The sequence below is a fragment of the Lethenteron reissneri genome, chromosome 26 (assembly GCF_015708825.2).
Source record: "Lethenteron reissneri isolate LAM-NWPU_2019-01 chromosome 26, ASM1570882v1, whole genome shotgun sequence".
In the NCBI taxonomy this organism is placed as follows: Eukaryota; Metazoa; Chordata; class Hyperoartia; order Petromyzontiformes; family Petromyzontidae; genus Lethenteron; species Lethenteron reissneri.
In genome coordinates, this window is record NC_083804.1 from 5225307 (window position 1) to 5242078 (window position 16772).

Consider the following 16772-nt stretch of genomic DNA (forward strand, 5'->3'; position numbering starts at 1 on the left):
CAGAAGGAGAAGCGAGGTGACCGGGTGAGTGTGAGAGTGGCTGAGTGCGCTAGTGAGTGGCTGATTGGGTTATTGGATGGGTGAGCGGGTGGATGGGTGAGTGAGTGGGTGTGAGTGTTTTTGTGATCTGCAGTATGGTGGTTGAACAGTCTGTGAAATCGAGTTCTCAAGCTGGGAGGAGGAATAATTTGAGTAAAGTGTTCACGGGAACTGCAAACTATGGTAGTAGCCATAGGAGAGTGACAGTGTTTGTGCTTTATCATGAATCGACCTCTGGCTGCCTTACAGGTTGCATTAGTTAGTGTAAAAAATGCCGAGTTTCTGGGAGGCTCAACTCGGTCACACGTGTCAGCTGGAAGCAGCTCCCATGTGAGAGTTCAGCCCGATTGAACGAATAATCAGCAATTCCTTCATCCATGTTTCTCAGTCAAATATATTTCTTTTTTTTTTAATCTCTTCCTCCCTTACGTTGGTAAATAAAATTGTAATATGGCAATCCACTGCTGGAAGAGGGCCACCCGATAAAGGGGGTCGTGAGGTTAGCGGACCCCACCTCACCACGCTCATCGATCCGGTTGCTCAAGGTAGAGAGAGGGCTCAGGATCCAGGAGACTCACGAATCCACTCACGGCTGATGGAAAACCTCACTGAGTTCCAATATTTATTTTCTTCTTTGCAAGAGGGTTCTGCATTGGAACGTTGGACCAAATAGTCGCGTGATCAAAACGTCTCATCAGATGGCGCATGGACGGATGAGGGCCGACTGTGTGGCGGCCAAAAGGTGGATGAAACGCCAGAGAGGACGTCCACCGTAGAGATGGAGCGATTAAATCAACTCGTAGGCAGCAGCTAGGAGAGATCGTTGCCTCGCGTGCCAGCGTGGGGACGACTCGGGAGGGATTCATCCAGCGGTAGACAGATCATGGCTGACGTTGATGATGATGACGATGATGATTCCATTCACAGTTTTGCTTAACAACAACAACAATCACTCCCGAAGTCCGCGTGGACAAATGAGATGAGTCAACAACAACAACTAAATAATGCCTCTTCTCTTTGTTACGTCGAGGCACAGAGAGTGGAATTGAGTCCGCCTGCTCATTTATTTACATTCCTTGGGGTGGCAGGATGGGGAGGCCTTCACGGAGCAGTGGATAGATCATGGCTGTCGATGATGACGACGACGATGATGACGACGTGAACACAACGCGGTGACAGCCGCAGCCGCTGCAGGTCGACTTCGCGCCGCGCCACGCCCTCCACCACCCAGCATTGCGATCACTACCCAGGGGCTCGGCCAATCAGACGACGTGCAGACCCCCACCCCCACCACCCCCCATCCCTTTAATTACACGCGGGTGACCCGGCCTCTCACCTGTGCTCAGACGTCAGGTGAGCTGAGGCGTCAGGTGTGCGCGTGCGGTCGACTCGTCAGCACCGGGGGTTGTAGATAGCCGGCAAGGGCTAGCGGGCTGTGTATAAGAAGTTAGAGGTTGTCTGTAGAGTACAAGACTAGCGTGTGTGTGTGTGTGTAATAAGACTCTCGTACAGGTGTGTGTGTGTTCAAGACTAGAGGAGGGTGTGCACAGAGCAAGGTGTGTACAGAACTAGAGTGTGTGTGTGTAGGGCTAGCAGTCTATTGGTGTGTGTGTGTGAGTACGCTTCTTCCAAGTCTGTAAACGGTTGTTACCGCAGTACCTACACACACGCGCGCGATCTTATCTACAGCAGACGCGTGTAGACTGGACTCCAGGTGTGGTGTGTTGAGGAACCCAGGTGTGCACCTGGAAAGCGACGACTGAAGCAGCTGCAGAAATGGCCCTGAGTGACGCGGACGTGCAGAAGCAGGTAAGCGCAGCACGTCGCGACAAACACACACACACACACAAGAACAGCGGCTCAGGCGCGGCCGGGTGGTATAGAGTTCATAGTTCTATTGCCGTTACCTGCAGCGTCATCATTCTCATCATCGGCAGCCGTATCCCGCTAAGCGACGATGTCATGACTAACCTAGACACGAGATGACTTCATGTCGTCACCTCTCTCCCTGGTGGACGTAAAGTCATCCCGGGTGCGTTCCGTCATTTGGCTGATAGCTAGTCCGTCCTTATTATCGACCGTCGGACATCATCATGTATGTGTGGGCACGTATGCACGTTGAACTTCTTTCGCACCGCACGTAGCCAACCGCGCTAGTCGGAGGTGCGTGAAGAAGGACAACGAACTAAACACAGAAAATCAGCTCTAAGGAAATGCGGTTTCACTCGAGGTGGTTTAAAGTGCCATAGCCCCGCGGCGGATTCCTAAAATCGGAAGGAAGAACATTCCAGACGGCCGCAGAAGCGCGTCTGAAAGCGCCGAGCGATGCCGGTGACCGCCGCCTTTGTTCGATGGCTCAGCAGCCAAAAGCCGCCGGCCGCTGCGAGGGTGACCGGAGTTGTCGTGATGGTTTATGCTCCTTGACGAGATCAGCGAGGTGATTGTGGATCACTTGTGGCGAGCACTTTGTGCGTAATGAGCCGTGACGTGACCTGCCCAAACCCACGAACTTTGCTTAACAGTTTGGATGATGTCCCCAGCCTGCGCGATGTCTGCTAATCCACGGGTCGATGTGACGAAGCTCCTGGGAGCTGTGCACTTTTAACATCTATATTGATAACGAATTTCTCTTAGAACTGCTTTTCTTTGCTTGTGTTTAGTTTGCTGTCCTTCCCCCACACCTCCGATTGACACGGTCGCTTACGTACGGCGCGAACGAAGTTAAACATCCATTGACCTCCCCGCGCTTCATCCTTAGCCTGCGCTCCCCACTCTCACCGGCCCCGCAGTGACCGAGCGAATGGCCCAAATCAGCCCAAGCGTGGCGAGGAGGCCCCCGTCCAGCAGTGGAGTGGCAAAAAAACGGGGGTCCGTCGCATGTGCAACGCGTGGTGACTTCTCTATCGCGTAGCCGAGGGGGGGGGGGGCTGTTGTCGTTTTCGCGGACTGGCCCCAGCCGGTGCCATCAGACGGCAGCCTGCAAAGTCAGAGAGGAGGAGAGGAGACGCGCTGACTCCACGCGGTGTTGACACAACACGGCGGGCGTTGTGCCAGCACCCAGCCAAGCAACGTTACCGCAGCGACGGTCATCATCGGGCGAATTACGTTGAAGGTTTCAGGCCTTTGAAGATTGCTCGCCACGCCGAGACTGCTGGAGGAAGGGCCCCCTGCACCTGATGGCGCTGTTAGAGGGTCAATGTCGAGGATATTGTGGGCCTGTGCTGCTTTCACGCTGGCCAAGACGTCTTGGAAGAGGGGTTGGAGTTGCCCACGCCTTTACCCCACCAGCGCACGTGACCTAGCGATAAGCAAACTGCGGTGCCCTGCCCATTAATACTGCTGGGTGGATAAGAGGCGTTTTGAGTGATTTCAAAGAAACTGCCCCATTGCTTCGGACGCCGCGTGCCGGGAGATCGAACCGGCGACCTGCGTGCAATTGAATAATTCGTGAAACGTCGCGTGTTTAGGAGTCATCAGCCACGAGGTGTCAAGGACGTTGGTAAGGCACGTTAAGGATTCAGTGACAATGCCAATGACTCAACGCCAAAGTTGATGCCACCAAACCGAGAGTCTTCTGGGCCAGTGTCGGGTTAGTGCGAGACGGCTGCCAATGGTGAGAATGATGACGATGCAGGTAACGGGAGTCGAACTATGAACTCTGCACCACCCGGCCCCACGTGATGCGCTGTTCTTTCTTTGTGTGCTCCACTGCAAGGCCCCGTGGGTGCCACTGGCGGCCCCCGGTGGCCTTTAGTGCGGCCCCTGACGCGCCCCCCCCCCCAACAAATACACACCACGTGACAACACTCACTCCCAGCGTGCTGCCAAACTCCTCCAACGGTGTCAAATGTGTGGTGGGCCCTCACACCGACGATGTCTTATCGGCGAAAGTGGGCCAGGCCCACCCCCCCCCCCTCTCTGAAGATGAGTGAAGAACAACTGCCCTGGGCTCGCGAGGGCAATGCTGGGGCTGTCGAGGTGATGCTCACGAGCTCAGCGACCTCCTTGTTCAGGCCAACGCGCAAGTGGACGCGTTGTTGGAGGACAGCGGACCGCTCTCTCCAGGCCATTTTTTAAAATTGAAATTCAACAAGAGCCCGGTGCAGAGCATAACCCGTAGCAAAGGGAGGGAGGGGGGAGCCACAGAATCTCCACCTGACAAGAATCCTCGCTAGCTCAGTGCTCCTGGGTTTACGGGAGGGGGGGGGGGGTAAACGGTGGGGGCTTACTGCCCTCCCACACAGGTGGGAGGACTGTGAGCGGAAGCATGGATTTTTTTTGTATATGGGGAAGGAAAGATGAGGGGAGGGAGGAGGGCAAAAGTAAGGGGGATAGAAGGGACGGGGATTGTATGAGGGGTGGGGGGGGGGGACTCTCCAGGCCATTTAACAAATGTTCACTGCCAGAGTTGTTTTTGTTTGAGAGGATGTTACATGGCAGGCCCCCAGGTGTTTTGCGTGGAGTGGCGAGGATTCAATGATCGGAGGTCATGGGACGGTGCTCTGGAGTGATTAAGGCGCAATGATAGGAGGTCATGTGGCAGTGCTGTCGAGTGGTGAAGGCCCAGTGAAAGGTCATGTGGCAGTGCTCTGGAGTGGTGAAGGCCCACTGGTAGTAGGTCACGGGGCAGCTGTTTCGAGTAGAGGTGATTTCTTTCTTTCTGAGGAGGAGGATGCGAGACAGATCCAGGTGTTTCGAGCAGAAAGATCGAAGGCTCGACGTGAGGTCATGGGACTGAAGTGACGATGGCCCTCAATGACAGGAGGTGAACGGTAGAACGTCGTCTCGACGGAGACGTCACGGGAACCGGGATTGGGCTGATCCATTCGGCGTCCGTCAGATTGTCCCTGCAAAAGCAGTCGAGTGTTTTGGCGTTCACTGTTTACACGACAACTACCGCGGCGATAGAATCACCCGGCCTCTCTCAGGGCTCAACAGACCCACCCTTCTCCCTCCCGTGCCCACCAACCCCCCCTCTATCAACACCACCGCTTGTAACATTACACGTCGCTTTACGATGCATGCATGTACGTACGTGTACGTTGAACTTCTTTCGCACCGCACGTAGCCAACAGTGCTAATCGGAGGTGCGGGGGAAGGACAACGAACTAAACACAAAAAAATCAGACTTAAAGCTTTCGTGGCTGCAGGAATAAATATTCTTGGGGTCTTTCGGTAAAGTCACGTAAATAGGTTAGAAGAAAATGACAAAAAACTACGACGTTTCGATCGCAACACAAGCGGTCGTCATCAGGAAAAGGGGGGGCATAGCTCCGGTGGCTTCCTAAAATCTGAAGGAAGAGCGTTCCAGACGGCCGCAGGAGCCACATCTGAAAGCGCGGCGCGATGGTTATAGCCACAAGCCGCTGCCGTTGCGAGAAGGACCGCAGGTCGCGTGGTAGTTTATGTTCCTGGACACGTGTGATGACACGTGGACTTGTGCAGCTCTTTTCGTCGATGCACCGCAGACACGTGTGATGACACGTGGACTTGTGCAGCTCTTTTCGTCGATGCACCGCAGACACGTGTGATGACACGTGGACTTGTGCAGCTCTTTTCGTCGATGCACCGCAGACACGTGTGATGACACGTGGACTTGTGCAGCTCTTTTCGTCGATGCACCGCAGACACGTGTGATGACACGTGGACTTGTGCAGCTCTCTTCGTCGATGCACCGCAGACACGTGTGATGACACGTGGACTTGTGCAGCTCTCTTCGTCGATGCACCGCAGGATGATAGAGCCTCCCCACACCGAGCAGATCGTGGGAGTTGTTTGACCATACTTCACCCACGTTGATCAGTGCAGGCTGGTGAAGGGCCCCTCCCGCCAGGACCAGCTGTGACATCTCTCATCAACGATGTCAGTTTCATGGCCGGGCTATTTGATTATTACCCGACTGATAATTAGTTTTTTACCCTTCTATCTGGCAACAAAACTGACACCTTTTTTGTGTCAGTTTTGTTGCCAGATAGAAGGGTAAAAAACCAATTATCATATTTTTTACTGGCAAATGAGGTTCCAATGGTATTACCCGACTGTTTATCCGTTCCATCAACTAATCGGATCATACGAAGATAGCGGATGATTATAAAACTGTCACCTCTCTTCCCACGTGTACCCCTGCACGGGAGGCAATGGGTGGGGCTTAGTGACGCCATCAGCACCATCGGCCACAGCACGCTAGGGGTGGCTTTATAGGAGGTTTCCCGCCTTCGAGGGATCCCAAAAATATTATTATAAAAAAAGTATTCCATTACAAATGTAAGCCGATTCATTGACTAATCGCCCCAGCACCCGTTACGCGTGGCCGGGGTTTGAAGCAGGCCACCGGGTTCAGAGCGTAGTGGCGCCACCACTCCACCGCGGATGCTACGAGCGGAGTGCCATCGTCATTGTGGTGTTTTACGCTCTGCTCGCAGATAAAGCAGATGATGGCATTCATCGAACAAGAGGCGAACGAAAAGGCCGAGGAAGTCGAGGCCAAGGTAAGGGGTACAGCATTGACAGCTGTCCCAGCACAACCATTTACTCATCATCATCATCAGCCGTGATAAATCCACTGCTGGATGACGGCTTCCCCAAGCCACTGCCACCTCTCACGATCCGGCGACGCAACAATCGACCCAGCACCCGCACACGAACCAATCTCAACGCTCCATCTCCTCGGTGGAGATCCTCTCGGATGGATCTGTTCCTTGGCTGCCACTCCGATATTATTTTTGACCTTCGTCCATCATATCCCTCCTAGCGACGTGCGCTGCCTAACGCCCACTGCTATAAAACCTCTCTTAACACATTCCTGCGGAGGGAGCTGGTAGGAACGTTGGGTTGCTCGGTCAATGGTCAGGGTCAACGGCGGCGTCGTGTATTCCGCAAATATGCCCGACTGTGAGGGCGGGCACAAGCCGGCGTGAGTAGGTTAAACGTTGAGTTTTATAAGGGCATCACGGAGTGACCAGCCCCTCCCCACCAGCCCCACCCCTCCCACCCCCCCATCCAGCCCCACCCTCCCCACCCAGCCCCTCCCCACCCAACCCCTCCCCACCCATGAGGTGGCGAGATGTTAACTACCTCGCCTGGTATACAGGAGGTTGTGGGTTCGTGGGTTCAATCTTCGACCCTAACGCCTGTATATTTGGAGTTTGCGTGTCTCTCACCCCGTGATTACGTGGTTTTTTTCCTCTGGGTCCTCTGGGTTTTCCTTCCACATTTAGACACATACGTTTCGAATATTTGGCTGCTCTAAATTTTCCACGCGATAAGCCACTTCGTTGAGCTATCATTTGTGACCAAGTCGCTTCTCAAAAAAAGAGATATGTAGCTCAGTAGGCCTTACCTGGTAAAATAACAAAAAATGTCTTTAATAGTTTAGACTGCGTGGGCTGAGGTGTGCACAACGCGATCCGGTGAATAGCGAGGGAACGATGCCAAGTCAGCCCCAACCACCACCCACCCACCGCCTATGATGTAACAGCGGTCTCTGAAGCATACCATCTCTTTATTAGTTGTTTACCCAGCAACTATTGCACATTACAACTACCACCAATCACTTTTCAAATATCCACTACCAGCCACCCGCCTTTGGGACGTTTGCAAAGTTCAAAGGTCACTCCGGCATGGCCAATCAAATAAGGGACTGGTCTCTGTCATGGAAACGTGGAATTACCATCACTAGCTCAGCATTTTTCGATTTAAAGCTTTCGTGACTGCAGGGATTCATATTCTTGGTTCTTTCGGTAAAGTCACGTAGAAGGGAAATCATAAAAGAATAAAACTTTTTTTTTAATAAAGCAATACAATTTTTATTGTGACATTTTTATTATTTTATCATTTCCCTTCTATGTAGCTCAGCATTGCCAATTATGACAATGTACCCAACGCGTATTTCAGCATGGAGATGGACTCTTGCCACACCGCCTAAAGACAAACCAAACTAAACTTGTTTTCATTCTACCAGATAAAGCCCACTCAGTTGTACAGCTCTTTTTCAGAAGCGACCTTGCCACAAATTGTTGCTCAACGAAAGTGGCTTATCGCGTGCAAATTTATAGCAGCCAAACGCTCGAAACGCGTGATGTGGATGCTAAATGCGGAGCGGAAAAAAACCGACAGGTCTTGTGCTCGCAAACTAATCAAGACCCATTTGAACTGCCGCGCTGGGAAATCGAATTGGCCACGTCCGTGTTGCACGACCACCACCCCACTGTGAGCATCCTCCAAGGAATGAGTGCAAATGAATGCATGTAATATTACTCGTGCAAATGAATTAATGTAATATTACTCGTGCAAATGAATGAGTGTGATATTACTCGTGCAAATGAATACATTTAATATTACGCGTGCAAATGAATGAATGTAATATTACTCGTGCAAATGCAGGCAGAAGAGGAATTTAATATCGAGAAGGGAAGACTCCTTCAGACGCAGCGCCTCAAGATCATAGACCACTTTGAGAAGAAGGAAAAGCAGATCGATATGCAGAAGAAGATGTAAGTGGCTTTACCCGTGTCTGTCCGATGTCTCTCTCTCCGTTCGTCAGTGTGCAAGCTTCTGCTTGTGCCGAGGTTGAATGAACATTGACAAACGGAGTCCGATTGAAGCCAGAGCAACGTGTCTGGAAAGTTGTAGGACAATGGCATTTGTTGGTGAGCCCTTAGAACGTCGAGAAATATCAATGCTCACCAGGATGCACGACGTTAGCCAACTTACAAACACTACAGCAAATATATTTATGACCCCCTTACAGCAGCAACACTGTTGAGTTAATCAGTTGATTAACTGTGGTTTGTTGTTCGTAGTTAATAGTATTTCCCCTCGGGAGTCATTCTTGAATGCAGAGGTAATAGGAATGAGACAAACTCGTAGCATTCGGGCAAATCCACAATTGTGCCATTATTTTAAATCCAGACACAAATCCGGTCAGTTCTTAATCTACCCTTCATACACTATACAGTATATAAAATACTTACAGCATTTGAACAAAGACGGTAACTGCATCGTGCGCTTTCAGGTGCGCTTCTGAGGCCGTCTGGAACGCTCTTCCGATATTAGGCAGCCACTGCAGCTATGCAATTTAAAATCTAGATTTAAAACTAATTTCTTTAGAAATTGCTTTTGGTGTTTAGTTTGTTGTCCTTCCCGCGCACCACCGATTAGCACGGTTGGCTTCGTTCGCTGCAAAAAAAGTTAAACATACGTCCATAATACAAATGTGAAGATGCTATTCTTGGAGTAGACGATTGAGCGAAGTGCCATGGGCGAGTGTGGACTACAACTGCAACGGAACGACCGGCAGGCTTAACAGATTATGATTGTTAACACCCATCCATACCTCAGCGGTGTGCGACGGCGATGTGTTTTTTTATGGAAATGCGGCAACATTCGATTCACAAACGCCACCACCGCGGCATTGGTGCCCAACGAGGCTGAAAGGACATTGGCACATGCGGTGGGGGCTCTGAATGTGTCTTCGTGCTTTGCAACTTGGCTCTTCCGTGTGCTTTTTGCGTGTGCACGTGTGTGTGCACGATAACGTGTGTCGCATTTGTTGTTTCCGTGTGTGTGTGTGTGCGCGCGCACGGGGAAACATTACCCCCGTGCGCGCGTTTCCACACCAGCCCAAGCTGTCCCTGGTGCCATTCTTGATGGCCGACGCCTGGAGCAGGCGATTTACCGAGCCGAGCTCACGGACCCTCGCTGCAGATCATGGGCAACTGAAAGAAGGAACTTTGTGTGAAACGACGGCGCCTCACGCTGCCAGTTCTCTCGTCCCATTTCAGCCGGGGCTCTTTGATGCCACGTTGTTAAATAATTACAGTAGCCATTGCGGTTGCAATAACCGTTGTGGGATGTGTATAACCCATGACGTACCGCATGAAGTATTAACATGATGATGATAATAATAATCGATGTGGTTATAGTGATGACCGTTGTGGCTTGTGCATGCGTGCCACGTGTACCACTCACAGTCAGGTGTCAAACCTGATGAACCATGCCAGGCTGAAGGTGCTCAAGGCTCGTGAAGACCTCATCCAGGTGAACTCATCTGGTGACCTGAAGCCACCCACCGTACCCACACCTAAACCTGTCAGCGGTGGCATCATCACACACACAAGACACCGATGTAGCAGGACCCTCCTGACAACGAGTCTTGAGACTGAGTGAGGCTTTCCTGGCTCAATAATTGTTAGGAGAAAACGGGTAAAGGTGCAGCCCTGCAATTGCTTGCTCACGCCACTGAGGGGCCTCTACTAGACGGAGCTCTAGGGAGCCCTTGTAAGGCGGCATTTGGCCTACTCCTCCACGCTGGCCAGACATCTTGAAAGAGACGAGAGTACCCACACTTTACCCCACTACACACGCGACCTACCGATCGAGTGTGGTGCGCCCATTTATACTGCTGGGTGGACAGGTGCAAGGGGATTTAAGAAACCTGCTCTTTTTATATTGAACTGCTGCGCAGGAAGATCAAATCGAACCGTCGCCCTCTGGATAGCAAGCGCAGTGTGCTAACGAAACTAAAGCTAAACTATTTTATTTACCAGATAAAGCTCACGGGAGCTATATCGCTCTTTTTTTCAAAAGCGACCCGGCTATCACAAATGACAGCTCAACGAAGTGGCTTATCACGTGGACATTTAGAGCAGCCAATGTGGAGGCAAAAACCGGAAGACCCGGAGAAAAATCCACGCGAACACCACGATACCGCAGCAGCAGTAGCAGCAATACTTGCTACCATTATATTATTAGTCTGCCTTTCGTTGCCACTATCCTGTCACATCTCAGTAAAACATGTAACGTTGGGCCAATGTGCGCCCGATCCCCTATGTGACGCGCCGTGTGTTCCTCGCGCAGGACCTGCTCGCGGATGCGAGGAAGCGACTCGCGATGGAAGCCCGGGAGCCGGCCCGGTACCGGTCGCTCATCGAGGGCCTTCTCATGCAGGTGCTCGCCCAGGCTGGGAGTTCCGTGAAAAACGAAAAGATGATGTTTTGCGCCTCTGGATGTGGCGTCTGGCGCGCGTTTCTCAGAAGCGGTTCAGTGAAACAAACGTCTCTCGTGCAGCCGTGCTCAAGACAGCACGGGGTCGCATTTGCTCTCTAAAAGATTTCCGAATGGATTCTTCTCTGATCGACTAAGACGTCAAAAGCACAACACGTGATGCAATTGGGAAAACGTCGTTTTTAAATAAATAAATAAGTTCTGAAATAAGTATGCAAAATAATGGTTACTCTTTGGTTCTTTCGGTAAAGTCACGTAGGTAGAAAAATAAAACAAAAAATAATATATCACGACGTTTCGATCGCAACACAAGCGGTCGTCCTTAGGCGGAAAAAAATATCCAGCACTGCTAGACTATTTTTTCCGTGATATATTTTTTTAGATGATATATTTTTTTTTATACCCACGTGACTTTACCGAAAGAACCAAAGAGTATGGATGCCTGCAGTCACGAAAGCTTCAAATCAAGATTAAAATGATGGTTCTCTGGCTCGAGCTCAGGGCAGGCGTGGTCGAACCGCGTTTTCACGAAACGCGCGCGGCTCCAGGCCGGTCCACGTGTGGCCTCGAGAGAGACGCGACTAATTAATTAGTGACTTTTCACGACAACTTAATTTGAAACTGGAACAAACAAACAAAAAAAATCCGTGGAAGCGCGAGCGACCTGGGGCGGCACTCGCTTGTGTCAGGCCCGACACGAGTACTCCCCGGGGTGCTCCCGCAGATTTCTAAATTCACAAACTCCACAGCCAAATTAGAATCAATCACAATAAGCAAAGCCCATTGAGCTAAGCTCTTTTTGTTCAAGGGCGAGCACAAGGGCTTGCGTGACCACCCCGTGTGACCTGCTCAGCACCTCCTGGCTCTCGGCCGTATACCAAAGGTTGTGGCGTGCGGCTCGCAGGGTCAGGACGCTTTTGGTCTCGACCACACCTTTGCCCCTCGTGTTGTTGACCACACGTGCTTATTACATGACTCCTCACCGCTTCTCATCCTCGGTCACCCCAGGGATTGTTCCAGCTGCTGGAGCCACAGGTGGTGATTCGGTGCCGGCAGCAGGACGTGACCCTGGTGAAGGTGGGCGTCTTGCGCAGACACACGCGTGTGTGTGTGTGTTGGCTTATCCTCGCCTGCCCACCGGCACCACAATAACACAAAGATCCCCCGTGTAGCCCTTTTAACAGGCTGTTGGGGCAAGTGCCGTTAGCGAGCACCGATGAAGGCTGGCACGGCGCACGAGCGGGTGGTGTGATGTCTAAACTTATCCTCGGGACCTCCTCGAGATTGACCCAGCCTTAAACGGGTATCTCGGTGCGGGGCGTCAAAAATCAGCACTTGGGAGACAAAAGGCGGTAAAAGGGAACGTCGTTCTGGCCACCCACCCGTCCCTCTCCCCCTCGCGTGCCGCGGCAGGATTCATAGCTGCTCGCAAACAGCACTTGCATCCACAACCGACGGTCGTGTGTCTATTTTTGGTTCTTCCTCTCTGTGCGCGCGGGGCGCGTGCGCGTGCAGGAAGCCATGGAGAAGGGGAAGGTGGAGTACAAGGCGTGCGTCAAGCGGGACATTCACATCCGCATCGATGAGAACGACTGCCTGCCCCCTGACGTGTAACGCTGCCCACACTCAACCTGCCACACTCGCACACCCTGCCCCCATCTTAGCACGAGAAGGAACACCCGAGACTGCTATTTTTTTACTATTTTTTATTTTACCAGATAAGGCCCACGGATTTTAGACACAATCGGTGTGCTTTTGCTAAGTTGTCCCCACCTGAAGGACGCTTATGTTGCGCTCGAAACGTCGTGATTTAATTTATTTTAATTTGTTACCTACGTGACTTTACCGAAAAAACCAAAGAGTATGAATCCTTGCAGTCACGAAAACTTCAAATCTAGAATTAAGGCGCACGGAGCTATATAACTCTTTCAGAAGCAACCTAATATCTCAACAAAGTGGCTTATCATCACGTGGAAATGTATAGCAGCGAAATACTCATGAGCGCATGTCGTTTCTAAATGTGAAGGGGAAAACCCGGAGGACCCGGAGAAAACTCCACGCCACCAGGGGGAGAGAGACACGCAAACTCCAAATATACAGCAGGCATCAAGGGTTGGGATCAAACCCATTACCTCTTGCAAACCAGACGAGGACGATAACATCTCACCACTGTAGCAGTATAAGGCCATGAACCACCAATCGAGAGATGTGCCAGGTGTGGCTCGTGGTGAGCATGCTCGGCTAAGCACCCGTGACCCGAGTTCAATGCCCCGGCCGCAATAACACCAGTGGAAAGTTGTTCAGAATCTATCCTGGCCCTCTCCTAGGTTGACTTAGCCTTATAGCAGGGCAATGCCGTAGCCATGGAGTCTACATTGGGAGGGGGACCAAATCTTCCAGGGGTCTGGGGGTCCCCCCCCCCAGAAAATATATACATTTTAAAACCAATTTCCTGCCTAAAATTTTTAAAAATTCACTAACACATGGGATGGACTTTTTATTTATTTTTTACAATAATGTCTAATAGTGTATTGTATCACGTCAGCACAGCGGGGTAAGACGAGGGGGGGCGGCGTCGTTGGGCAAAGTGCCGGCCACAACGCTGCCCTCGTGTGCCGTGACGGCCTCAATAGGTGCTCGCTAACGGAACCTGCTTCAACAGTAGGTCCGTGTGCTGTGTTCTGCGTGCGCGCAGGGCGGGTGGGCTGGAGATGTACAGCGGGGACGGGAGGATTAAGGTGGAGAACACCCTGGAGAAACGACTGGAGCTCATCGCGGAGCAGGTGCGATCGCTACGGTGCAGCCCCCCTTTGTCAGTCAGCCCACTGGCGGACGTGAGCCTCCTCGCCACGTGTGGGTCGTGGGGGTTGTTTGACCAAATTGTAGCGCTCTGGTCAGAGCGTGCTGGCGAAGGCGGGCAGCGCAAGCGTGTTGCTGCGCTGCTGCCCTCCATGTAACCCCGCAGCAGCCTAAAGTAAACCTTCTATAATCATGATTTGAAGCTGTCGTGACTGCAGGAATCCATACTCTTTGGTTCTTTCGGTCAAGTCACGTAGGTAAAAAAATAATAGATCACGACGTTTCGATCGCAACACAAGCAATCGTCATCAGGTGGGACAGCCACAGCAAGAACAAACTGCTGAAGTAGGCATCCAACGCGCCTGCTGAAGTCGGCAGCAGTTGTTTCTTGCTGTGGTTGTCCCACCTGATGACGATTGCTTGTGTTGCGATCGAAACGTCGTGATCTATTATTATTCTTCGACCTACGTGACTTTACCGAAAGAACCAAAGGGTAACCATCTATACTTATCGTCCATCCAAACACTGCCCAGGCTGCATCTTCAGAGATACAGGATCGGGTGCAATCTGGCCGAGTTGGTCATTGTTGGGAGTGCTGGCACCCCAATCTACGTCACCGCCTGAGCACGCATTCAAAGCGTTAGGATTGAGATTCGGCGAGGAATTTCTCGATACATAAACCATTAAAAGCTGAATCGATCACCTATCGGCGACGGTGTCTATGTTAATTAACCAAACTGGTTTATAATTCGCATGGCTCCAGGAGTGAAGGTCGAGTGACGGTGACACAATAACACCCGGCCACGGGCTAGTCTAGTATCAACATGGGCCACCGAGACCAACAAGCAAAGTTGAAAAGCCACGGGACACGACTGCATGCCGCGTTCTCACCATTAACCTTTCAATTCACCGTGAACCCAACGCGCTTGCGTTGTTAATTGAGATTTAAATGCCGACATCAGTACTGAAAGCCAGTTTTTTTTACTCATAATTAGCGACACCTTTAAAAAAGAATCGCCACCAAATTATGTTTTGCTGTTAAACAATTATAATTTTAGCAGGTAAGGTCCACTGAGTTATATAGCTGTTTTTCAGAAGCGACCTGGCCACGAACGATAGCTCAACGAAGTGGCTTATTATGTGGAAATGGAAAACAACCAAACACCCTGAAGAGCATGTCGATTCTAAAATGTGGAAGGAAAAACCAGAGGACCCGGAAAAAGAAACGCAAACTCCAAACAAACAGGTGTCAGGGTCGAACCCACAACCTCCTGTAGACCAGGCGAGGTAGTTAACATCTCGCGGCCGTGGTGCCGTTGCCATGCCCATTACACTCCATGCCCGATGGCCTGCGAGATGGCTCTAGAGAAAATGTATTTCCTGACCTACGCAGGAGATTCCTCCAATTGGATGTATTCTTCAGTCCCTCCGAGTAAACAGCGTGTGGAAAGAAACCGAATCGTAATTCCGTCAAATGTTTGCACGCCGAGCAGTTTCCGTTCACTCGGGAAGGAGGTGCAAGATTGCCCCCCCCCCAAGCTCTGCGGTTCCCGATATACGAAGGTGTTTTTCGCCAATTAATGGGTGCTTAATGTGGGAGGAAACCGGAGCACCCGGATAGATGGTTGAAAGTTCAAATTCTGATTTGGGGGGGGTGGGGGGTGAGTGTTGACTCAACACATTCCCCCAGGGTCGATAAAATTGACAACATTTTATGGGGTAGGCCTGCAGTGGTTGTCTGATGGGACGGATTCACGCCTGTCATAGGAAGGTGGAACTTACACCACTGGCTTAAGGCTGTAAATAGATTAGCACCACCTCGATGGTCATTTGAGTAATGGTTTTCACTTGCGAGAAGACAACTTAACGGTGCTTACATTATCACTCTTGTTCTCTCCCTTCCCATTTACTTTATCCATCTGGAACTGTGCCTGCAGCTGCTCCCAGACGTGCGAGTCATGCTCTTCAAAGTCAACCCCAATCGACGCTTCCTCGACTGAGCACAGCTCAGCACATGGCACGATAGCACCCACAAACCATACACATCAAGCACACATCAATACACGATACATGTATCATCCTCTCCACACAACACACACAACGTGCATCGCATCACACCATCACCGCACAATACACACACCATCTCTATAACATACATACATCCCACATCATGCATGCATCATCTCAACACACATACATCAAATCATAAATATCCCTTCATTATATATACACCACCTTCCACACCCATCACACGGTCATCCAGGCATCACACACACACCATGACCACCATATCGTCAACACAACACACCTATTACACAACATACATTGCCATCGACTTTAGCTTGTGAACACGTTTGTTGTTACATTATTCAATAAACATTTCAATGTCTGAACCAATGTTTAGGGTGTGCAAATCAAATCTGTTTTTCCAGAACTTTTAACTTTGTCAAATTAATTCACCACCTTCCTATGCATTGTAAATGTTGGGTATCAAAAGACCATGCATGACTGGTGGTTAAATTAACGTTACCGTCAAGCCTAAATAAACCCTATTTAAGTTGGGATTTTAATTAAAATCACAAAACTAATTTACACAATTCGTATTGAGAGCTGCAGCCTTCAGAAAAGTAACACTGTAGCAGTGCAAGCATCTGGTTTTAACCGAAACTGGGAACTGCAAAACATTTCTAAATTCTGGACCATGGCTAGTTTGAGGTCGACAACACCTGCATTCATTCCAAGACACACGAGGCCAATATTCTTTATCAAGCTTTTAGAAACGCAACTTGTACCCACCTTGCACGGTCAAGAAAAATCAGAAGACACGTACCATAGAAAGTCACTGTTAAAAACATAATTTACGGATGTTTTATTTTTAAATGAATTTTTGCAATTGATCACAAATTGATTAAATCCATCATATTTAAACA

The 16772-nt window shown here is 50.5% G+C and overlaps 1 protein-coding gene across 1 annotated transcript; it reads left to right on the forward strand.

The window, feature by feature from the left end:
• The first annotated feature begins 1422 nt into the window (after positions 1–1422).
• LOC133347534 (V-type proton ATPase subunit E 1-like) lies at positions 1423–16168 on the forward strand. The gene is made up of 9 exons (XM_061559874.1): positions 1423–1848; positions 6462–6527; positions 8422–8531; positions 10011–10077; positions 10897–10986; positions 12052–12120; positions 12559–12653; positions 13739–13826; positions 15780–16168. The coding sequence occupies exons 1-9, from the start codon at positions 1816–1818 to the stop codon at positions 15840–15842; spliced, it is 681 nt and encodes a 226-aa protein (XP_061415858.1). The 5' UTR covers positions 1423–1815; the 3' UTR covers positions 15843–16168.
• The last annotated feature ends 604 nt before the right edge of the window (positions 16169–16772 follow it).